The following is a 24,910-nucleotide window of genomic DNA, read 5'->3' on the forward strand; positions in this document are numbered from 1 at the left end:
CTGACACCTAAAGCAACCACTGCACTTGTTGCCTCCAGCCCAAATTAAAGTGGACCCCTTGTGTCAATGACATCCCCCAGCTCTCCTGAGCTCTAGTTCGCAGTGGTTTCATTCCTCCTGGACTCCACGATGATGCCTGCAGCCTCAGACCACAGGACCCACCCCAACTGCGAGTGCTCCTAAACAAGGAAACCTGCCACCAAAGAACACCTCTGCATTCATCGACCTTGGGCCTTAGAGAAGAGGACCAAAGGTGCACCTATGTCCTGAGCAACCCACATTGCTAACTTAACTGTTGGTTGTCCCCCACTGGTTAACCCCACCACCCCCAACCAAAGCCTGCAGCTAAATCCACAGAGACTAGTCCCCATTGAAATACATTGGGCACCCGATGCCGTACTGCACCTCTGCACCTGGATGCCTCAGTGTTGCCAGGAGTGACCTGTTGGTGTGGTCCTGACCCTTGCTCAGTACTCATCTTAAGTCTACAAGATTGGTCCCCTGAGTTGTTGTAAAGTGATTGTTTGCTGAATGTGTTTTCCCTCCATAGCCTCACATTGAATAACTCTGAAATTGCATTGTGTCGATTTTTGCAAGTGAACGTTTTTTATGCTTAAAAACATACTTATCTTATAGCGAAGTTCTTGGGTTTAAAGTACAAATAAGAAGTGTTATTTTACTAAATTGGTCTTGAATTTATTTGTTGAGTGTGTGTCTCAATTACTGTCTTTGTGAGTACAACAAATGCATAGCACTACCCTCTGATAAGCCTAACTGCTCGCCCACACTACCACAAAATAGAGCGTTAGTACTATCTACTTTTGCCTTTGCAAACCAATTGGGGATCCATTAGACTCTCTGCACAGTGTACCTCTTTGTAGTGTATCATATAGAGAGCCAGCTTCTTACATCTACCAAGCTAGCTTATGTGCTGGGAAACCCCATCTACCAGTCCCTTTTCATCTTCCTCTGACACTGGTGAGGAGGAAGCCTTGTTGATGACAGTCTGACTCTGAAGATATTGCTTCTCCACAAAATCTGGTCTCCGCCCCACATTTTGGGTGGCAGTCAGTATGGCGCTGGACATGGGGTCCTCTATGCTTAAACCTTTTTTAGTAATTTCTTCCTTGAGGCTCTCTCATTCGGTTATAAGCATTAGCAAAGCCAGTAGGTCTCCCCTGTAAGAGCTATTGGCAATGTTTTGTAGCGATGCTGTGCACCAGCGCAGATGCTTTACAGTGTAACTAAAACTAATTTAAAAAAGAGCTATGATGCAGCTAGGGCTAATGTGCTTTTTCTTTTTAAAGTGCATTAGCGCTGGATGCATCATACTCCTTTTTTAATTATTATTTTTAGCCATGCTGCTGTATAGCAGGGCTACAAATCATTGCCAATGTCGGCAAAGTGCATGCTGTACAGCAGGGAGAAAACGCAACGGTAAAGCCAATAGTCACAAAAGCGAGATCTGTTGACTTTGCCAATGCTTGTTAGTTCCCTGCACCACACTCCTGTGATTCTGAGCAAATTAGTTAATCTCCACATGTGTGAAAAAGAAAAATATGACATTTTGCCAAAAAGCTTGTCACATAAATAAATTGTGCCAGTGTTTTCCAAATGTAGTGAACATACATTTAGAAGCAGATAACATCTGTTGTTACAATAAACATCCACTTCCAGAGGAGAAAAGCGGTTATTTGCAGTGCATATGGCATAGTAAAGTATAGCAACAAATGACAAGTGGTTCAACAAGGATGATAGGTAAAAACAAAAAAATAAGTACCTCATTCATAGCGCGATCAGCAGAAGAACAGCAATCAAGCTGAAACAAATAATACGTGGTCTATGCTCCAGCCTCAAGAAAATAAGGTGAAGCCAGCATGCACTGGTGAATTAGAAGGCAGCAAATAAGAGTGACAATGAAGCAAACCAATGTTATGCAGTGGGCAGGCTGCAAGCCCCTGGTATACAATATCTCTCGCACGTGAGACCACATGCGGTGCATGTACTGTCACAGGCGTGACTTACCCACCTAAATTAGTGGACCTATTCAGCTGTTAAGTTGTGTTCATTGATGATGCTTGTGTGGTTCGTTTTCGACTTATTTCTGACACCTGTGGAAATTTTAAAATTAATAATCTGCAGGAAGTTGGTAACCATGAGAAAGACCTTATGGAAATTAAGCTACTTGTCATTTTTGTATAAAGATCATTTTCTTTGAAGGCCTAACATATGTGGTTGTTCCTTGTTGAAATCAATGTATAGCAAACTCAAGATGGCGACGCCTACCTTCAGAGTGTGCTTCCACTTCAGAAGATGAATTTGGATCTAATCGTAACTCCCCAAAACATGCACGCCTACGAACATCACCAGCTGTGAAAAGCCCTCGGTTGCAGAGCACGCCCAGCCCTGTGACAGGCAAAGTAGCCTCCACTGTCACGGCACCAGCCGCAGCCCTCAAACATCGCATAAAGGAGCAAGAAGATTACATTCGGGACTGGACTGCTCATCGTGAAGAAATAGCAAGGTATATATTAAAACTATAATATGTAAAGTAATTATACTTTAAATTGTACGCGTTATACCCTGCCTGTGCTCTGTCTATTGTAAGAGCGCAGAGAAAGCATTTCCAAGGGGTGTTTTCTCTAAAGCGCCATTTTTAATGGAGTCTTTCTGTGTAGCTCTCGTTTCAATAGCACCGATGGTGCTATATGCCTTGCTTAGTAAATAAGAAAGACAGTGGTGCTGAAATACCAGGTCACTGCTGTTTGTCAAAAAATTAAATGCACGAGGCTTAGAGTTTCACAATGGTTTCAGGTATGCCTGCTTCTGTGCAAATGTGGCCACTGTCTCAAGAGTGCTTGTCGCACAGCGATGTAGTTTATTTCAGATAGGTTTCTCTCCTAGACTGTTCTATTTTCTTTTAATCCTTCTGCGTTTAAAAAAACATGTACAAAATGTTTGCACTGCTGCGTATTTTCAAACGAGAGTGAACCACATATGATGAATTAAGGGCACCGAAAAATCAGAACAGTTTATTTTGGTTTGTAAGATATGTTGTCAAGTTTGACGAAGTAATTTAACAACTTCACGAACACCAAATGTATGTTTTTAATTGTTTTAATTTTTTTTTTAGAAAATTATCCCTGACTAAGTGAGTGTTTTCTAAACTGTTGATCCCACGTCACCTCACTACCTCCTTCCATTCTTCCCTTAGACACGCTTTCCTCCTTCACCCATCCCGGTGATCTGTGTGCATGAGGTGGCTTTATGTTATTGGTCTGTATACCTGGTTGTCATTTTGCCAGTTGTCTGTGTTGATAGGTGTATATTGATGTTTGTATGTTTCTGGTATGTTTATGACTTTGTTTGTCCGTGTGCTTGTTTGGCTGCATGTGCATATATTTTTGCAGGAGTATATTTGTTCCTGCATGAATGTTGGTCTGTGTGTGCACGTCGGCCAACATCTTCATCAGTGTCAGGCTTGGTATTTTGTGTAACTAGGCGCCTGTATCTATGTTAGTACTTGTGAATGTATGCGTGTACTTGTGCTGATTTGTCAACGCAAGCATTCATATGTTCAGTGTGTGCATTTACTTTTGGTGTGGGTGTGTGCTATTCAACTGATACACCTATTGGGTTTGTTTATGTGTGTTCTTAAAAAAGCAATCTAGTGGTGCATCTTGCCTGCAGCTATGACAAGTTTCATTCTCCTAATGTTTTTTAGTATCCACTTCTGAATTCATTTATGTCTTCAACACATTATTTCAGAGATTCATAAAAGATCGAATATCTCGGATCAATCATATTTATCTCTTCATTTGCATTAAACACTTAATTCAAATTCTTTGAAATCTGGAACCCTAAAGTTTACCAACCAGTGTTACAAACTGCAAATCTCTATACAACTTTGGTTATTAAATGTAAAATAACATACTGTAAATACCGACCTAACAAGCATTGAGCCAAACCATATGTGAAAGATTTCAGGCAGCCTAAGCACCTTTCTAGTGGGATTTCCCATCCACAGAAATATTATTGATAATCATATTGTTTGCATGCTTTGCACTGGAGTGTGAAATTACCCTTCAGTAGACTGTAAAAATGTCTCAGACACACAAAACACACTGAATTTTTGAGTCCTAGTAGCAACCACTCCCTTTATTTATCCTCTGACACACCTGAGACATAATCTGTTTTATGTAACAGGTTTGTTTACAAATAACCCTGCTGTCAAGTTTGTACCCCAGAAACATTTTTCATACTGTTGTGGTGCTGAGGAGAACCCTTTAAGTCTTTGTGATGCTAGCTAGAGGGCCAGCAAGAGACTCTAGGTTATCAAAGGTACCCCTATGTCTCTTAGTGCCCTTCTCCTGTAAAACCAAATCTGCGCTCAAAAACCCTACCCCCAGAACCCAACTGCTTGTACAATCAGTACCTTTTACCATAAAGATCATGGCATCTGCTAGCAACCCTAAAAGAAAATTGCATTCATATAGAATTGTTTCAGCCACTATGACTGGAGAATAATCTCATTTGTATACAGCATTTAGTTGAAACAGCTGTAATGCTGAAAACTCATGACACATTCTATCACACAAACACCCCTCATTCTGATGGATACATCTACCTGTGGATTCCTCAACTTTTGAATACCCCAATGCACCAGCATTCTGCAGAATTTTTCTTTCTAGCTCTCCTCGTCGACGAGGATGACACAATAGCATGGCTCTGTACGCGACTCCATCTGATGTCATCGGTGCTTTAAGAAGTCCTTGCCAACGTGCTGATGTCACTTCCATTTTTTCTGCAGCTTCGATGCATAACGGTTTTTCCTACCTCTGTGTTGGTTACACTATTTCGAGGGTATTAAGGTTTTGTTGTCTCGATAGATGACAGTCTCCACCTAAGAATTCAGGTTTCAAGTCTTGTCGTGAATGCGGGGGCCATATGTCAGTTAGGGAAGATTGTCTCTAGTGCCTTAGCTCTGATCATGATGTTGCAGGCTGTGGTTCATGTCAGATTATGAATCCTAAGACTCTGAAAGAGTGAGAAGTGAAATTATTCTTGGCAAAAGTGAAGAAGCACAAGCAAAGTCGTCGCAGGTCCGGACCTCGGACGGAGTCATCGTCTCATCGGTCTTCGAGGTTGCATAAGAAGAGATAATGTCATGGTTCTCGACGTCGATCTGCTGGACATATGAGTCCATGTCTTCTGTCTCTTTCTCCGAAGTCACCTGAAGATTCCCAGGTGCCATCTTTAGTGGAGATCCCGGCATCATCTAAAATTACGGTGGCACAGTTTTCTCCGGTGATCAGGAGACTGAAGTGGTCATGCCGATGTCTGGATCCTTTCGACCTCCTCCGCAGGAGTGTTAGTATCCTACTTTTCCAGCTCCTGGTACAGCTCCGACGATCTACTTGAATGCTGTGTATAGCATTTTCAACAGGGCACTGACTTCCTCTGGTGCACCGGCTGGCTGGTCCATTGTCCTTCTCCTTTGAGGTTTCCCGGCTCCCTATTGGCAGGCTACTTTCCTGCCCTTTATGCCGACGGCCCAGTACCACTGGCCTTCTATGGCACCGAGGAAGGTGACTCTTTCGCTGACTGACACTCATCAGGAATCATCGGCGCCAGTACCGACGTTAGAGAGGTCACAACCGATGTCACGTCACTCGACTCCAACTCAAATGGATTCTACGGCGCCATCATTTAAGTTGCCGACACCTACTTCGTCGGCTCTGCAACCGACATCACCGACACTGGTATATTCTCTTCCGATACCGTTGCTGGAGTCAAGGTTGAGGACTCAGAGGGAGGCTCTGAGGCTTCTGGAAGAGCAACAATATTTAGACTCCCATCAGGATCCTGAATTGGAAGAGGATGAACTTACTGTACCATCACAGGCATTGGAAGGTATAGAAGTGTCAGGTGGTTTAGACACTTCGTTAAGTTGGAGTTATTATCTCCAGGGTGTATACCTCCACCTCTGGTGACATGGTACCATGGGGTCATAAGAAAGGCGGCTGAAATGTAGGGTTTCTGACAATGGAGTTGTAGCAGAATTTGTTAACAGAAGTCCTTCATTCTTTGGTGTCTACGTTGGAGCCTTTACTACCGTTCAGTGACCCCCGACCAAGCCTATGTTGGAGGTGTGGCAGAAGCCTGTATCGGCTCCAGCGGTGTCGAGATCTATTGCCAGGACATATAAAACAGCACCTGGAGATCCTGCTTTTTTTTATTCAACATCTGACACTGGAGAACTTGGTGGTTCAGGCTTCTTGTTCTTCTAGATCAGCCTCAGCTGCCTTTCCAACGACTCCTACAGATAGGGAACCAAAAAGGGTAGAACAATCTTCAAAGAATAATTTTTTCTTCTGGTAGCATGGCATTGAAATCATTAAAATCCACATTTCTTTTAGGCAGATATCCATGCTATGATGGATTCAGCCAGGGGCGTGAGTCCCAAGTTACCTTAGGATGTTCAAGGCCATTTTGCCAAACTTTTAAATGACAGTCAAGCTGCAGCGAAGCAGGTGGTTCAGTTAGGCCTTGATACGGCGGATTTGGTTGCCAGGGCCATGGGAACATCAATTGCCACGAGGCGACACGCCTGGTTAAGGGGCTCGGGGTTTCCCCCTGTTGTACTGTCCACCCTCATGGATTAGCCTTTTGACAGATCCAGACTGTTTGGTGCCTAGGTGGATTCAGCCTTGGAAAGGTTTAAAGAAAGAAAGGAAGTAGCATAATTGTTGGGCTTTCAGGACCCCTTTACGAGATACAGACTGCTGAGTAGGTTATGGCATTTGGCCAGAGCTGCTTCTTTCGAGAGAGGCAGCATTTACTGCAGCAGTCGTCAGCCAATCCCCTCTACAAATCCTATAGAGGATGGGGCAGAGCTAGACAACGAGGTGCAGGGCATCAGCCTTCTTCCTCCTCCTCTGCTAATGTTTAAGGAAAGCAACCCTAGTTTCACCATCTTAAGTGAGCATGCTTTACCTGTGGGAGGGGAGGTTAAGTCATTTTTTCCAAGAATGGAAGCCCATAACAATGGACAGGTCAGTATTGAGCATTGTGGAAAATGGATATGCCCTTCCCCTTCCTTTCCTCTCCAACAAAGTTTGTGTTCGAAAGAACATCTACTGCTACTCTAGCAGGAGGTGCATACTCTGCTTTTAAAGGGAGCTGTAGAGTTGGTCTCGAAGCAGGAAAGGGGTCAGGTATGTTATTCAAGGTATTTCCTGATCCTCAAGGACGACAGTCGTTTACAGGCCCATCCTAGACCTGAGGATTTTGAATTTGTTCCTCAAACAGGAAACATTCAAAATGTTGACCTTGGCACAGGTCATTCTTGCGCTGGGCAAAGAAGACTGGATAGTTTCCATAGACTTACAGGATGCGTATTTTCACATTCATATTCTGCAGTCGCATAGGAAGTATCTCCGGTTCTCTGTAGGGTCGTAACACTACCAGCTTGTAGTCCTTTCGTTTGGTCTTACTTCCACACCTTGAGTCTTCACGAAGGTGATGGCAATGATTGTGGCTCATCTCAGAGGGTGGGTAATACCGGTGTTCCCTTACCTGGATGATTGGTTGCTCAAAGCCAAGTCTCTGGGGTTGGTGCAGCATCACTTGCATTTGACAACTCAACTGTTGTTCAGTCTGGGTTTTTCCATCAACGTACCCAAATCTCACCTGGAGCCCTCTCAGCGCACCCTGTTCTTAAGGGCAGTACTGGACACCACAGTGAATTGTGCGTACCCTCCTCCTCAGAAGACTGAAGACATTCAGGCTATGATTCTGATATTTCAGAATGGTGTACTTGTTCCAGTCCTAGAGGTCTTAAGCCTACTCGGTTTGTTCACTTCCTGCATCCTGTTGGTCACTCGTGCATGCTGGCAAATGAGGGCCCTAAAGTGGTGCCTCCGCAGGCAGTGGGTTCAGCACAACAGGGATCTCAGAGAGTCAGTCATGATCTCCATAGACAGTGCAGCAGGTGGCTCTCCGATGGGGAGGTGTAGATGGCAATCTAGGGTGGGGCGCACATTGGGGAATCTGGAGATCAGAGAACTTTGGTCCCAGAATAACAATTATTTCACATCAATCTGTTGGGGTTGCAGGCGATACATCTTGCTCTCATGGCCTTCCTCCCTTCCATTTGCAGTAAGTCGGTTCAGATCTTGACAGATTTGATGGGCAACACTACCACAATGTGGTACATCAACAAACAGGGAGGAGTAGGGTCATATCTTTGCATTGTGGTAAATCACTTGGCCGGAGTTATGAATGCACGTGCGGACAGTCTCAGCAGACCACAAGTTGCATGTCCATCCGGATGTGGTATTTCACATTTTCAGGTTATGGAGGACACCTCAGATAGATCTGTTTGCCACTCACGAAAACACACACTGCCCATGGTTATGCAGCCTATAGTATCCGATGTGGAGAGCATCGGGGGGGACACATTTTAATTGAGCTGGAGCACATAGCTACTTTTTGTGTTTCCTCCATACCCTTGATGCCTTGAGTTCTGAGGAAGTTTTGCCAAGACCGGGCCTAAGTCATGTAAATAGCCCTGGTTTGGCTGCAAAGGGTGTGGAACCCAGACCTTCTTTAATTATCGCTATGCCCTCCACTCCGTCTCCCTCAGAGGGTAGACCTCCTCTCGCAGGGGCAGGTTCTACACCCCTACCTCCTGAGCTTGCACCTACATGCTTGGAGATTGAATTGGGCAATCTGAGTTCGTTTTCTCTACCCCATGAAGTGGTGGTTGTTATTTTATCGACCAGCTGAAATACACCAAGATGGTATATGCTGGTAGATGGGCTAAATTTGTAAAATGCTGTGTTGTAAAGGATGTTGACTCTTTGAAAGCCCAGTTATCGAATGTTTTGCAGTTTGCACTTTGCATGGCGCAATAGGGTTGTGCAGTTGCGAAAGTGAAGGATTATTTATATGCACTGTTAGCTTTTATTTGCTTACATAATCAACCTTCCCATGTTTAAGTCTCCTATAGTTTTATCAAGGGGCTAGCTAATATATATCCTCCTACTCTGTTTGTTATGCCTCAGTGGAACCTTAATTTAGTTTTAACTTTTCTTATGGGTGCTCCGTTTGATCCATTGTATAGCTGTCCGATAAGACTTCTCACTTTTAAAACTGTCTTTTTTTATAGCCATTAGTGAGTTACAGGCTTTAAAGTGTTAAAGCCCTGTTTACTACTTTGTATAAGGATAAAGTGGTTCTGGGAACCAGAGCTGCTTTCCTGCGGAAGATGGTGAGTCCTTCCCATCTAGGCCAATCTATTACACTTCCTACTATTTATCCTCCCGCCTATCCTTCTAAGGAGTAAGAAAGGCTGCATCGTTTGGACCCAAAAAGAGCTTTGAGCTTCTACATTGATAGAACATGTGATCTGAGGATCGATGATCAGCTGTTTATTGGCTATGTGGGTAGAAAGAAGGGCAAGGCTGTCCACAAGAGGACATTATCCAGATGTATCATCCAAAGATCTGCTATGCCATGGTGAAGAAAGAGCCACCTGAAGGTATTAGAGCTCATTCCACCAGAGTGGCTAGAGGTGTTCCTTTTGTTCACATATGCGAAGCGGCAACTTGAACTTCCCTCCACACTTGCAAAAGGCACTGTTGCTTGGATTCTGAAGTGAAGTGGGATGGTCATTTTGTCCTTCCTATTTTGTAGGATTTCTTGGTACATGCAGATTAGCACCCACCTCTGAGTGTGGAACTGCGTGAGGAGTCTATTCAAAAGGTAAGGAATGGACAAGTAGATATATCCATCAGAAGAGTAAGTTACTTACATTCGGTAACGCTTTTTCGGGTGAGTACAGTATCTACCTGTGGATTCCTCACTGACCGACCCACCTCCCCCTTGCCGGTCTGAATAATCCAAGAAGAAGAAGCAATCTGTTTGTAGATAATGTTTGTCTTTGATATGCCATGTTCATGAAGTGTACACATATAAATCTTTGATTGAGAATGCACATGTTGTTGTATTTGTGACATTGGTTTCACCCATTTGCCCTGAAGGCATGAGAAAAAAGTGGATGAAACTGATGTCAGCATGTCGGCGAGGACTTCTTATGGCTCCGGTGCCGTCAGACAGAGTTGTGTGCGGAGCCATGCTATTGTGACTTACTCGTCGACATAAAGAGCTAGAGAGAAAAATTCCATCTAATGCTGGCGCATTGGGTATTCAAAAGGTGAGGAATCCACAGGTAGATACTGTATCCACCAGAACAAATGTTACTGAAAGTAAGTAATTTGTTCATTTGCTCATTTGCACCTTCTCTTATTTACACTTAATCCAGCACTTATCACACTCTCTGTTTCTTTGTGACACACCTCAGATGACTAATAAACTAATGCTGCTGGTTGCAAATATCCGTTATTCATTTTGTACAGGTCGGGGATTTATGTAATACCTCTCAATAACATGAATGATAGGGACTGGAAGAGATGATAATGCAGCAGATATCACAGCAACTCTTCTTGAACAAGTTTATAATTATATATAGGTAGGACCAGATCATGTATTCGAATAGCAGCTGAAGGTATATTTTCCCCTTTCGCTAACTTCATATCAATCAGCATTTTAATAAACTATCTTTGAGAATGATCTACAGTCATCAGCATTAATGGTTCCACCCTAACGTTGAATATTCTCAAAATAGTATAGAGATCAACATTAAAAAGTAAAATGAGCCTGTAATTTGTCAAATGCTTGGTAAACGAAATACAGAAGTTGAAGTTCGCAAACCCCTGGTAAAATTTAGCTGCATAAGTCTGTACAGCCACTGTTTTTTTCAAGGACTTGGACCAGTTGTAATGTTTTCAACATCCCATACAGTTGTTGGAGTATCAATCCATGCAGTTGTTATCCAAAGAAAGTGTGGCAAACTCTGTATTCTGACATAATGCATCTGATAAAGACTTCTGTCTGCATATTTCTTATCTTTAGAATTTCCAGGCCTCAACTTGGAATCTGGAACTTTTGCTCGGCAATACCCTCCTGCATGCCGTCGGGTGGCGTTGTTCGCATCCACGTGGTGTCGTTGGAGCCATCTGTGACGTCGCAGTCGCCTATAAAGGCACCACCCAGGCGCACATACGTCAGTGATTTTCCTTCTGCACCATTTAAGCGCAGATCCAGAAGAGCTACCCTCAGTCTTTTTGAAAGACCTTTTTCAACCTTTTTGTCGAGTCTTTTTGTGTCTGTGTGAGGATGACGGATGGTGCCCACTGGTACCAGATCTTTGTTGTAGCATTTATTTGAACAGCCAAGCACTGGTGAGGAAGGGGAGGTGTCTTTGGACCTCTAGAAACCCACATGGAGCCATTGGACCTGTATGAGGAGCTAGGAGAGGCCAGTGGACTGGACACCTCTCCAGATACTGGCTTGCTCTCTCCCCCTATGGTGGCTATGGAGGGGGCTGCAACATATGCAGTGGTGGCGCATAGGACAGCGGAGGTCCTTGACCTTGATTTGCCTACGGTGCTGATCAGGACTAACCTCCTGACAGAGGTACTTCAGCCAGGGACTTCCACATCAGAACCAATGTTGCCCTTCAATGAAGCCCTCACTGATGTCCTGCTGGGTACGGCGCCCAAACCCAGCACAGGGGCTCCTGTAAACTGGACAATTGGCCACCGCCATCACCCGGCGCCTGGTGACCCTAGTTTCCCTACACAACACCCAACCCCAAGAAGATTGGTAGTCCAAGCATCTACTTCCTATGGCGCCTTCCCATGGGCACCTCCGGATAGGGAATCCAATAGGCTAGGTCAGCATGGGAAGAAGGTTTTTTCTTCCAAAAACCTGGCATTGAGGTCGGTAAACACCTCATGCCTATTGGGCCGTTTTTCCCACACTTTGTGGGATACAGTGGCTCAATTACAGCCTCAGGTCCCGGAGGATGCACAGGCCATTCTTTCTCAAGCAGTTAAAGAAGGGAGAGATCCGGTGAAGTTTATCATAAGGTGTGTGTTGTACACGACTGACTCGCTGGGTATAGCGATTTTGTCAGCAGTGGCCCTTTGATGTCACTCCTGGCTTCGTACATCTGGCTTTTCGAGGGATGTCCAGGGATACCTCATAGACATGCCCTTCGATGGGTCTCGTCTATTTAGTGAAAAAGCAGACTTGGTGCTTGACCAAGTCCTTGGGCCCTCGGTGACCCCTCGCCAACAGTCTTTCGCCCCTTTCGAGGCTTTGGAAGGGGGCGTGACACCACACCATCCACAGGCCAGCCACCGTCCTCCACCAGGCCAACCTCTTGTGTGGGGATGCGCTCCTGGTGCCTTCAGGACCAGAGGGTCTGGCCAGAAGTTGTCCACCACCCAGCCCTCCATTTCCCCACCTCTACAGCATCTAAGCTCACCTAGTGTGATTCTGCAAGACCATGTACGTCCGGTTGGAGAGAGGATTCAATTTCATCTCCCTCACTGGCAGTCCATAACATCGAACAAATGGGTCTTGCAGATCATCAGATTCCCTCCCCTTCTAGCCTTTCCCTCCCCTAATGCCTTCATGAAAAGAACGGCTGATGGAGGATCACTTAGTTTTGCTCTGCAAGGAAGTTGCGGCTCTCCTGGTCAAAGGAGCCGCAGAAAGGGTCCTGATATCCGAAGTAGGCAGTGGTTGTTATTCCCACTAATTTTTGATACCCAAAAAGAACAAGGGCTTTTGCCCTATTCTCAATTTGCGGGACATCAGTCGCTTTCTCAAAAAGGAGAAATTCATAATGCTCACTCTGGCTCGTGTCTTGTCTTTCCCAGACCAAGCAGACTGGATGTTAGCATTGGACTTGCAGGATGCATATTTCCATATCCCCATCCTGTCTGCCCACATGCGCTACTTGCGATTCAAGGTGGGCCACAAGCACTTTCAGTTTCCCGTACTATTCTGCAGCCTTACCAGTGCCCCTCGGATGTTCACCAAGGTGATGGCGGTGGTCGCAGCTCATCTGCGCAGGCTAGGAGTTTGAGTTTCCCCTATTTTGCCGACTGGCTGTTGAAGGCTCTTTTGCCCCAGACAGTTGTCACCCACCTTCAGACTACGGCAAACCTCCTGCATTCACTGGGGTTCACTATAAACGTTCCAAATTCTCACCTGACTCCCTTTCAGACGCTCCCTTTCATCAGAGCTGTTCTGGACTGCCGTTTCGGGCCTATCCTCCTGAGCAGCGAGTCCAGGATATTCAGGTTATGATTCTGATGTTTCAGGCTCTATCCTGGATTTTGGTGGGAATGACTCTGAGGCTTCTGGGCTTCATGGCCTCCTGCATCCTATTAATAAAACATGCCAAGTGGCATATGAGGGCTCTGCAGTGGGACCTGAAGTTCCGTTGGGTGCAGGATCAGGGAAATCTCACCTACACAGTTCTGATCTCGGAGGGAACTGCAAAATATCTGCAGTTGTGGTTAATAAACCGTGATTGGGTCAGAGGCAGACTTTCCTCACTTCCCCTACCAGATTTTACAGTACTGACAGAAGAGTCACTCCTAGGATGTGGCGGCCATCAGGGAGAGTTGGAGATCAAAGGTCTCTGGTCGAATCCTGACTCCACAGCAACCTACTGGAGCACCGAACTATGTCTGACATTGAAAGCCTTTCTACCCTCCTGTAAGGGAAGGCTAGTGGAGGTGTTCACAGACAATTCCATTACCATGTGGTACTGCAGCAAACAGGGCAGGGTATGGATGCACTTTTGGCATGAAGCCCTGCACCTCTGGACATGGCTGGAATGTCAGGGCATATCCCTGGTGGTTCAACACCTGGCGGGTTCTCTGAATGCCAGGTCGGACTAACTTAGCCGAAGGTGTCTAGCAGATTACAAATTCTGATCAGGCTGCCCCTTCGGGAGAATATTCTGTTGCAGCAACAAGGGGAGGGTTTCCATCCAAATATGTCAACCCTCTGCCTTCATTTGTGGAGTTTGAGCATCGACAGATGACAGCTTTCGTCTTTCAGCCCGAAGTCTGTTATGTTTATCCTGGCAGCTCGGCATCCCTCAACCAAGACGGTATACGCCGGCCGCTGGAATAAATTTGTGGCATGTGGCATGGTGTGCTGAGAAACAGGTTGATTTATTTTCTACTCTTTTTTTCTCAGATTCTTTTGTTTATCCTAACTCTGACCTAGCAGGGCTCTGCATTGGGAACTTTGAGGGGTTATTTATCTGCCATGTCTGCTTTTTTTTTGCAGCTGCCAGATCAATCAATCAATCAGTTTTTTTTATAAAGTGCGCAACTCACCCGTTAGGGTCTCAGGGCGCTGGGGTGGTGGGGGGGAAGCTACTGGTCGAAAAGCCATGTTTTGAGGCATTTCCTGTACGTCAGGAGGTCCTGGGTCTGGCGTAACTGGAGCGGTAGCGAGTTCCAGGTCTTGGCGGCGAGGTGTGAGAAGGATCTTCCTCCGGCAGTGGTGCGTCGGATGCGGGGGATGGTGGCGAGGGCGAGGCTGGCGGAGCGGAGATGACGTGCAGGGGTGTGGAAGGTGAGTCTGTTGTTGAGGTACTCGGGGTCCTGTTTTGTAGAGGGCCTTGTGAGCGTGGGTCAGGAGCTTGAAGGTGATCCTCTTTGGTATGGGGGAGGTGGGGGAGAGGTGATTGCGCTGTGGTACGTCTGGGATGAGGCGGGCGGCTGCATTCTGGATTCGTTGTAGCTTTGATTGCAGTTTGTCTGTTGTTCCAGCATAGAGGGTGTTACCGTAGTCCAATCTACTGCTGACCAGGGCGTGGGTGACGGTTTTTCTGGTCTCGACGGGGATCCGCTTGAAGATCTTACGGAGCATGCGGAGAATGTTGTAGCAAGAAGAGGAGATTGTGTTGACCTGCTGAGTCCTGCTGAGAGTGGGGTCCAAGATGAAGCCTAGGTTGCGAGCATAGGTGGTGGGCGAGGGAGCGGTACCTAGAGATTTGGGCCACCAGGAGTCATTCCAAGCTGAAGGGTTGGGGCCGAAAATGAGGACCTCAGTTTTGTCGGTGTTAAGCTTGAGGCGGCTTGATTCCATCCAGATGGCGTGAAGTCCGTTGTGGAGGTTGTTTTTTGCAGTAGTAGGGTCATTCGTAAGGGAGAGGATTAGCTGAGTGTCATCTGCGTATGATATGTTGATGTGGTGTGTTCGTGCGATGTTGGTGAGAGGGGCCATGTAGACATTGAAGAGCATAGGGCTGAGTGAGGAACCCTGGGGGACGCCACAGATGATCGTGGAGGCTTCTGACTGGAATGGTGGAAGGCGGACTCTCTGGGTTCTGCCAGTAAGAAATTGAGATCCAGTTGATCAGCCCTCTATAGTTTCCTTAAAGGTCTGCAGCATGTTTCTCCCAGCTCTCTTTGTCATGTCTCAATGGGACCTTAACTTGGTTCTTACTTTCTTAATGTGCACTCCCTTAGAGCCACTTCATTTTTGTCCTCTTATGCACTTCGCCATCAAGACAGCCTTTCAGGTGGCAATGACATCTGCCTGGAGGGTCAGCGAGCTACAGGCACTGTCCTCTAAGCCTCCCTACATTTAGTTTTTCTCTGACAAAGTGGATGAGAAGTCATTCTTGCTGAACGCAGGTCAGCCCATCACTTTACCTACCTTTTACGCGCCCTCTAAAGAAGAGGAGAGACTCCACCGAGTGGTCCCAAAAAGAGCATTGTCTTTCTACCTTGACCACACAAAACTGTACCAGGTGGATGAGCAACTTTTTGTGGGGTATGTTGGGATTAAGAAAGGGAAGGTTGAGCAGAAATGGACCATCTGCTGGATTATGCTCTGCATTTAAATCTACTATGCACTCGCCAAGAAGCAACCCCCAGAGGGTTTGCCTGCTCATTCCACCAGAGCTAAGGCTGTGACCACTGCGTTTGCACAGATCTGGGCATCAGCCAGGCAGTAACAAGGGCTTCTCTGCACACATTCACTAAATTCTGCTGCCTGGACAGTCTGCGATCCGTTGGGATGAGCACTTAGCTCGTTCGTGCTGCAGGACTTTTTAGGTATCAAATTGTTTTGCAGGTCCACCTCCGGTAGGTATTGCTTGGGTATCTATTCTAAGTTAAGGAATCTGCGACTAGGAGGCTTTATCAATTGAACAAGTTACTTACCTTTGGTAACGTGTTATCTGAAACTCTAACTGCAGTTTTGTTACCGACCCACCCATCCTCTCCACTCTGGAAACAGATTTCTAGAAACAAGACTGTTCCCCTTTCAGGCCCCTAGTTGTACACGCTACTGGTCAGTGTTCTTCATGGCTCCATGCTCTATTCCCCCTTTGGCAAGTTGCAAAAAGAAACTGGTGTAAACATGCTGGGATGGTTCCTGCAGAGTCCTTGTGCACGTCCCTTCCGGTGTGGACAATGCCTTGCAGAGCCGAACGACGTTACCTACCAGTGCGCAGGGGTACTGCTCATGAGAAATTTCCCGATCCAGTCTGACATCTGGGGGTAACTCTAAGGTAAGGAATATGGAGCTAGATAGTCTCTACAAGATAAGGAATTAGCATAGGTAAGTAACATATTCATTTCATCTACTTTCATGCCATGTGCCTTGATGGCCAATCCTGGGTTCTTCTGTGATGTTGTAGGCCATCCAGTCTTCTCTTCGGCCACATAGGCTGTGTGCTTAGGGTGCCCTTCAAGTCTCCTCAGAGAAAGACTTTAAGACTTTCTCCTAGGGCCGTTGTGTCCAATATTTTTTGCTAGATCTGCCAACCTTTGCCTTATGTGGTTGTCAGGCTTACTGTTTCTTATTCCAAGTAAAGGGCCCCAGCTTTTGTCGACATGCTAGTGTGGCTCAGTGCTTCTGTTGACTTGCTGTGTCTCACTGGCCTAGAATGAGTGTCTGAGTACATTTGATCTGCACTCCACCACCACTGGGCTTACTGCTTTTCCATTTGTTCATTATGGCAAGACCTGTACCGCTCTCTGGGGTTTGCAGTGCTTTGTTGATAGTTGGGATGCACCAGAACTTTCTTGTAGGTTTTCTTCGCGGTTCTTGAAGGTTGCCCCAATGCGTGCTGCTCTTTAATCCCCAATTCCCACTAGCACCTTTAATGCCATTTTTTTATAGGGGCACTGCTTTGCTTAAGCCAGGGTTAAACCCTATGGGCCTATCAATGGTTTATCTTCGGTTTGACTCTGTCACCTTACACTCTCTGTTCTGTTGAGATCAACCCCTTCTCTCAGTGGCCCCGCCTTGCTGTCTCAAAGTAGAGGCTGAATGCATCATAGCCTTTAACGCTCTGAGTTTGCAGAGAACCTCTCGTCTGGCCTTTGGTGTCAAGCTTCATAATTTAACTCAAGTGCATCAGGGGTGAATACTTGTGATATGGTCTCTGCGACGTATTCACATCAATGCTTTCACTGTTTTCTCCAGTAAATTTACAGGATTTACGATGACTGAATCTTTTATAAAGTAGATCATAACTGTCTGACATGCTGGAGAACAGGGTTTGCTTTCCATTGTACCTGCAGGAGAAACTCGTTAAAAAAAAAAAAAAACTTGCATCTGGAACAAATAAACTTATGCCTTCAGACCTAGAGTGAGTTACTATCAAATCATGCATCTCCAAAGCCAACAGTTATTTATTGAATGAGCAAAAGTGATTCTTCATTGATTGGCAAGTTTGTATATATAGTAACAGTGATGGGTGATTGGAGCGCTCGTGGATGGAAGGAAGTCAATAGATATACACGGGGACAATTGCTTATGGTTGGATGGCTGAATAAATGGAAGAAGGGATGGTGGGGAGTGCATGAATGCAATGCTGGTTGAGTGATCGAAGGGCTGGATGAAAGTGTGAGCGCCTAGATGAGTGAATGGCTAGATGAGTTGTCTTTTGATTCACTCTCCTTGCTGCAGCACAGAGTGTGCTTTGCATCATCACTCAATAACCGTTTGTGCATGTTAAGTTCAGTTTTCCATCAAGGGATCCTCCCCATATTCTTAACCTTAAAATATTTTTGGCTACCAGGCTAGATCTCGGACACACCTAGCTTCTATTTTTTTTTAAATTCCATTTCTAGTGCAACTTTTCCGATTTCGCTTTCTATTTATGTCTAGTCCGAATTTCTCCTAGAAATAACGGAAAAGATATAGTCAAATAACGTACAACGGGGCAGAAAAAAGTGTCATCCTCAAAGTTCAAAACCGAAAGGGACAAAATGATTGAACCTCAATCTGTTAAACTAGAGCAGAACGTTAGGCACTCATATGGAAAGAGCTGTAACTGTATAATGTGAGGGGGAAAATAATAATAAAAAAATACCTTAGAGAAGCGAGGAAGTTTTATGGACGCAAGGCCGTGGTCAGAGGGGTCGGAAAAGAATGGCTAATAAACAAAAACATTTTTCAGAAATAATGTTCCACAGTCCCGTCTGCTTCAATCAGAAAAATGTACTGCGTAAAATAGCCGCTTGTAAGCAGAGTTGACTGTTTTGAAAAAGACGATGCTCCATGGACTAGTGAGCCAAAGCAAAAAAGTAGATACATTTTCTTTTTCTTAAGGTGATGAATTTTTCATAACATTTTTTAATGTATCATTTTCAAAATGATTCCCCCAAAATTAGAAAGGGAAAACATATTTGCAAAGGAAATCTGATTTTAAAGTAAAAGATGAGTGTTTCACAGGTCATGCCTAGCAGCTGGGAATTATTCTAAGGTTAATGCTTGATGGAGGATATCCTCCCTGGACAACTGTTGTTACGGGTAAGTAACTTCTGCATTTGTACTATTAGCCACCAATGATAAATGCATGTTTTGTTTAGCCCATCACTAAGTATTCCTCATTGCTTGTTGAGGTTGCAGCATCCCTCAGTGATCCTAACTGCATGTTAGAATTTGCACCATTACTCAGAAATCCGTAGGTAATGCCCGGTATTTGCCACGTCATTTAGTAATCCTTGGTGCATGTACAGATTTTCACTATTACTCTGTAATCTCTAGAGCATGTTCAGATTCGTATCATAAATCGCTAATCCTCACTACGTATAGCAGGCTCTGTGACCAGAAGGGACGCAGACGAGCAGGATAGTCACATGAGCAACCATTGTAGACAAATGGTGGTGAGTGAAGCAATCGGAAACTGTTCAGTTTTTTGGCCTTTGTCAGAAGCTGAGTGCTGATGTGTGTGCCCTCCCCTGCAGAATGTAGTGAGGGTCCCCTGAGTCTCCCATATCTCAGAGATATTTATTGGCTTTAGCCTGAATGTAGGCCCCCTGAAGGGTTGGGTCCGTCTACTCCTCAGCGGCTGCAAGGGTCTGCGTTATGTCTGCCAGCATTGCACTTCCAGCAAAAGATGGCAAGGCCTGCAGTCAAGAGTGCTGTTTTCTTTCCACTGCATGATCCAGCCTGTACAACCTTAGTTGAGTCTAATACATCTTTGAGTCAATTGCTACGAAACCTATAACTTACCTGCTTAGCTGTAAAGAAGCCCTGGAACACAAGAAAACAATTTTCCTCCAATGTGCACTTAATATACCATGCAGATAGGCGTATTGCAATCCAATGCACAGTAATTGCTTCATATGTCATGAACGCACAATTAAAGCAGCCAGTGGTTGTAATGTGGGATCACTAATATACAATTGAAACATCCACCAGTGGTTGAGGGGGGCTGAACTATTGCTGTTAAGTCTGTGCGTTGATGGCATAAACTCTTTCGGTACATCCAAAGTTGTCTCTAGCCAGATATAAACATAGTAATTGTTACAAAAAGTAATTGAGGTGGGCGAGGCCGTAAGAAGGGCTTCTACCTCATCTGCTCACACAAGATAATGCAAGCGCTTTTCAGCTTGGTGTGGGGGCAGCCATCTTGAATGCCCCAGACTTGTCATTGTTGTAGTAAATTCGGCTTTTGTAGTCAGTTTTTCAGTATTTTTCTTTGCCTCGAAGTGTCCCATGTATTCCAGATATATATTAACAGAGCGCCGCCAAACAATTTCCGCTAAAATTATTTGTTTATTCCTACCGTACTCTGGTTGTAATTTGGTGAGTGGGAGGGGAAGGGAGTTTGTATTTTCTTTGAACATGTAGACCTTAAAGAGAGTCTTAATTGATTACTCATTAAAATGGGGAACTGGTGAGTTCTTGCAGGTGCAATCATCAATCAGTTACCCCCACCACTAACCAACACGTTTTTGTATTTTTTATTTAGCCCATGGTAGTGCCCAAATTTTCAGTTGATGGACCGTTGCCAACAAATGGATGGTCAGTTTACACCTTTGCGAAATGTTACTGCCTGGATTCAGATTTAAATGAACATTCATGTTTTAGCCATGCGAATCTTAAGCTTTACATCTGCCGTACAAGAAGTACTTGGCAAATATATCTCCCCGTCCCCACCCCTTGCTCAGTAAAATAATCTAAAATATAAGTACTATTGAACCTACGACCCCATATATTTTCTTAACTAAACGTGGTCAAGCTTGCCTTCTAAGTTTCGGTTCTGGTAATTTCTAATGATGCGGTGTTTATATTTTACATCAAAGTTGGCCAGTGTTATACCTTTTTTCTCATCAAATATAATACATTGAAGGAATGGTTTTGTTCCTATATTGTAAATGCTTCTTTTGCCACTCGCGCCCTTACAGTTTGGTTTACCTTTAGGTTTGGAGCATTTGAGCAGAACAGTTTCTGTTCCTAAAAACACCACTAGATGGTGGTCTACCTCCTGTAATGCAATTGTCTCTTTGCAACCATAGATAAGATGATTTCTTCTGAAATATTATCTTTTTTGGCTGTGGTTTTCAGGATTTATAGCATACAATTATTTTCTCAAAGGTCTGATGTAATATTGATATCCTGTTATTGGTTTCACGTATGTTTGACACCCTGTGAATTTGGATGTTTACAGTTAAATTGTGCTTTGGTCAGAATTAAATATTGTCCTCAATTTGAAAATAACAACTTTTTAAGTCAGTGTGGTTTTGTTACCTTGCTCATGTATCTGAACTCTAGTTATGGAAGTTTCACTAATTTGTGGCCTTTTTTCACATGCTTTCTTCTTAAGAAGTCTCTGTTCAAAGGTTGGTCTCTGGCATTCCAATTCCTTCTGTTGAGACTCACAGACGTTTAAGGAAGAATATGCCACCAGATGTGCAGACACCTTATAAAGTACCTCAGGAGCGCCTTGGGACTTTTCAACCACATTTTCTACTTCTGGGGTATTCTTGAATTGAAAAAGGGGTCAGAGGTGCTTACCCGGCTGTTCTGGCATATCTTGTGGCTGGGGCTTATTCCACCCTAATGCAAGGTGAACTGGAAGTTCTCTCATTTAAATGGGAGCTTGTCGCAATAACTGTAAGAAAACGCATTTGCCACTGGGCTTGTGCAGTATTACAATCGTCGACACTGGTGCAAATAGGAGAGACCTACAAACGGTATCCCATCTCGGAAGTAGTGCACGGTTTGAGTGGGGACTGAAGAGCCCTTAGGACCCCGTAGGTGGTTTAGGAGACTGCACCCCCTTGTAGGAAGTCATTTAAATGCAGGCGGGTTCTTTCTGACGCAGATGCTTAGATGCTGTTCAATTCACTGCGCCATCTTGAATCGTGGCACTCCCAAGTGCATGCACCGACTTGTAAAATGAACATGTTCACCTGCTTTCTGAATCAGGCGTATGGTGCGTTTATTTCTGTATTTAGACTTATGGTCGTGGTCCGTCTCGGCCTCACGGAATAATGTTGCAGACCTGCGTAGGCTAAGGACAACCATGCACCTGGTGGCCTCCTGTTAACTGCTTTAAACAGTAATTTTATTTATATAGCGTTTCCTACCCCTGGTGAGGCGTCGAAGCTCTTTTCAGCAGCATGCTACTCTGGAACCCAAGAGGAATTAGTGGTGGATTAGTATAGTGAAGTATGAGTATAGTATTAGTATTATGAGTTAATTTGAGCAGAGGATATTTAAAAGTGTTTTAGAATACTGTAGATACAAATGCCAATGGGCTTTTCTGAACATGTTTCCCTTTACTAAATAGCAGTTCAGTAATTCATGTTTTTACTTATTGGCACTGAATCACAAAATTGGCAGCTGTCTTAGAAGTCTGGCCCTACCATGTTGAGAGAAAATAAAGATACGTTTACTCACTAGGATTAGCATTTTGCTGCCGGTTAGTCTACCAATGGCATTTTTAGAGTGGCTGTTCTAGGGATGGGCGACCCAAAACATTTTTACTTAATGGCAGTGCCCCACAGATTTTTGTATACCACAATTTCGACTATCCAGGGTTTTCCACCTCAACTCTCCTCCCACATCCCCAGTTAGTTTCTTGGTCTCTCAAGTGTTCCGACCGCTTTTATGTCGCCATGTAGTGGCATGTCAGCGCAGTTAGTAATGAGATGTTTCATTGAATTGACAAACTGCCTCATATCTTTCCCTAGCCTAGTCTGGCTGTTTGGGGAAAAAAACACAGTGCTGATATTCAGTTGATGTGCATTCAGCCAGAAGAGCCTGTTGGTGCATGCATGGCACAGTGATTGTGTTTATGTAGATACCCTCCAGAAATTGTGTACTGTCGAAGACATTCAGGATGCAGGAGGGATTCCCTAAGCGACAAAACAGTGCAAAACAAACACTGCCAAAGCCAGTCGGTCTTGCTTTGCTATTGCTGTGCCTGCAAGATTTTATACATTTACATTGTTTTCTATATGGTCAGTCATTGCAGTTGGCTTTACCAATGTAGGCGGAGTTTAAAATAATCTGGCAATAGCATCTATCATCATGGTATGGGAGAGAGTCGGCTAGGGAGACAATAGTTAAAACAGTAGTTTAAAAAATTGGGGTGAGGCACAGTTAAGTGCAGCAGGACAAAACCTGGGCATCACTGAGCATACCACCTGACGCTCTACACACCACAAATGAGCACCTGGTTGGAGGAAGGGGAAGGTGCAAATGTCAGAGTGTGAGCAATCAAGAATCAAAAAGTTGAAGAATGCGATGAGACTGCAGAGTTCTTGGCAGTATTGAGGACTGATGAAAGACAGACTAAAAGGGAAGAAGAGAAAGGCAAACTATCGCAGAAAATCGAAGCAGGTGGGTGGCCAGCCTTTGATGCAAGGAGTTAGAAGAGAGGAGCTGCACTGTTAGTATAGGTCGGTAGCTCCAGCGGCAGCCATGGAGAACACATGCGTCTCATGATGGTCACATGTGAATGGCCCAGGGTGGGGTGCTGTTCCCTGATTCACCCCCCAGATTAGTTGCATGGACAATAGTCCAGGCTAAATTCTTTCTTTGGTGGTATGAGCTAGTCGAGCATGTGAATGACCACTGGAAAATAGGGACAGGGCAGAGCAAGCAGAACCTAGACGGTCTTGTGGCATAACACAAGATGTGGAACACTCAGCGGTTAAAAGAAGAGAATGAACAAAAAGTCACAAATAACAGATAGTCTCTTTCCAAATTGGAGGGCAGCCTGGAGAAGCAGTTGGCACAAATAGCCATGGAAGGTCTGATTGAGAATAGTAGGTGAGGTCTCTGTGGGAGAGTGAGAGTGAATGAGGCTGCAGGAGATGGATGAGATTTGGTAAAAAAAAGTTACAGATGTTTTTTCTGCCTTTACGGTCATTTCTGTAATACCCATTGCTAAGGTGCGTATCATGTATCCATGAACAGTTGAGTTGAGTTACCTCATAGGCACAGTACTTTAGTCCCATTCTTTTGCAGAAACCCCTTTGTGCACCTTATGCCGTCTTTCTGACACACGCATATGGGCAAAAAAGGCCCTCGCTGTCTGCCAACAGTGGTGCCCTTTGTTTGGGGCTTCTTAGTGCCACAGTGGTTGCCTGCCAAAGAAGTGCGGTCAACGTGCATCCCCGGCCCCTTCCAAAGGCATGAAGGGTTATACGTGTAAAGACAATGACAGTGCACCATGAGCCATGCAGTGAGTGTCCCCCAATACTTGCTAGATTCTACTGGGTGCCATCAAGATCAGAGAGGTCTTTGGGATTGAACAGTCCCCAGATAAAGCCAGGACAGATAGTTGATCTACGATCGAAAAAAACTAAAAGTCTTTGTTGTAAATATTCCCTTCTGGTTTTTTTTTCTTTGCCAGCAGGGAAGGTTTGGGTCAGTAAGGTTTTCTGCTCTGTAAACTCTAGATATGTAATAATATTTATATATTTCTCCAGTATTGTATCTTTTCATTTTTTATTGATTCAAATGCATGAATCTGTCCTGTCATCAGGGTGGGAGTTCCACAGTAACACTATTAAAAGCAGTGCTAAAGCATTAGCATTAAACTCCATTGAAAAAAAACAATAGCAGTTAGTAGCCAATTAACATTGATTTAATGTGCCCAAGCTTCAGTCAATCAGAGTAGAGGCTCTGAAGCACTTGTCCCCTGCAGAGTCACCATGCCTCAGATTTCTTACCACACATCTTGTGTTAGGGAGTCTCCCTGAGCTCTCCTCCTTCACGGCGAGTCACTATTAACCTTCTGACCTGCAGTTTCCAATTCATCTTTTCAACTCCTACCATCATCTGAGGTACAGTTTGGAAGTGTTTGGTTGTGTTTTTCACACAGAATCTAAATCTAAAAAAGGCTTTTTAGGTCCTGCAACACTTGCGGAAAATCCAGGCTATATTCTGAGGATTCACTTAAAGAATGCCTGTACTGTCTTTATCCTTACCATAAGCCCAAAGAATGTCATACTTTTTCTGTGAAAACCCAAAGACCATGAGGGTAAATCACTTCTGTGGCTACAGAAGAAGAAGGCTAGAAAGAGGGGGAATTATCATTTTCTCACAGAGACGCTAAAAAATCTGGGTCTCACAGCAGAGAGACTATTGAGAAAAAAAGACCAAGAAAGGAGCAAGCTGGCCCTGCTTCCTCTTATCAAAGGTCAGATTCAGCACCTCCATCTGCTCCTCATACTCCCTTCAAGGAGTCTCTTTGAAGCAAAAA

At 44.6% G+C, this 24,910-nt stretch overlaps 1 protein-coding gene across 7 annotated transcripts in view; it reads left to right on the top strand.

Annotated features, from left to right (window-relative positions):
* CEP170 (centrosomal protein 170) overlaps positions 1–24,910 on the top strand; it is a 556,616-nt gene that overhangs the window by 384,699 nt on the left and 147,007 nt on the right. For all 7 annotated transcript variants that reach the window (XM_069234469.1, XM_069234471.1, XM_069234466.1 and 4 more), the window contains one exon: positions 2,263–2,524. In XM_069234469.1, coding sequence (XP_069090570.1) covers positions 2,263–2,524 — 262 coding nt within the window. The remainder of the gene's footprint in view (positions 1–2,262; positions 2,525–24,910) is intronic.

Source organism: Pleurodeles waltl, chromosome 5 (assembly GCF_031143425.1).
Source record: "Pleurodeles waltl isolate 20211129_DDA chromosome 5, aPleWal1.hap1.20221129, whole genome shotgun sequence".
In the NCBI taxonomy this organism is placed as follows: domain Eukaryota; kingdom Metazoa; phylum Chordata; class Amphibia; order Caudata; family Salamandridae; genus Pleurodeles; species Pleurodeles waltl.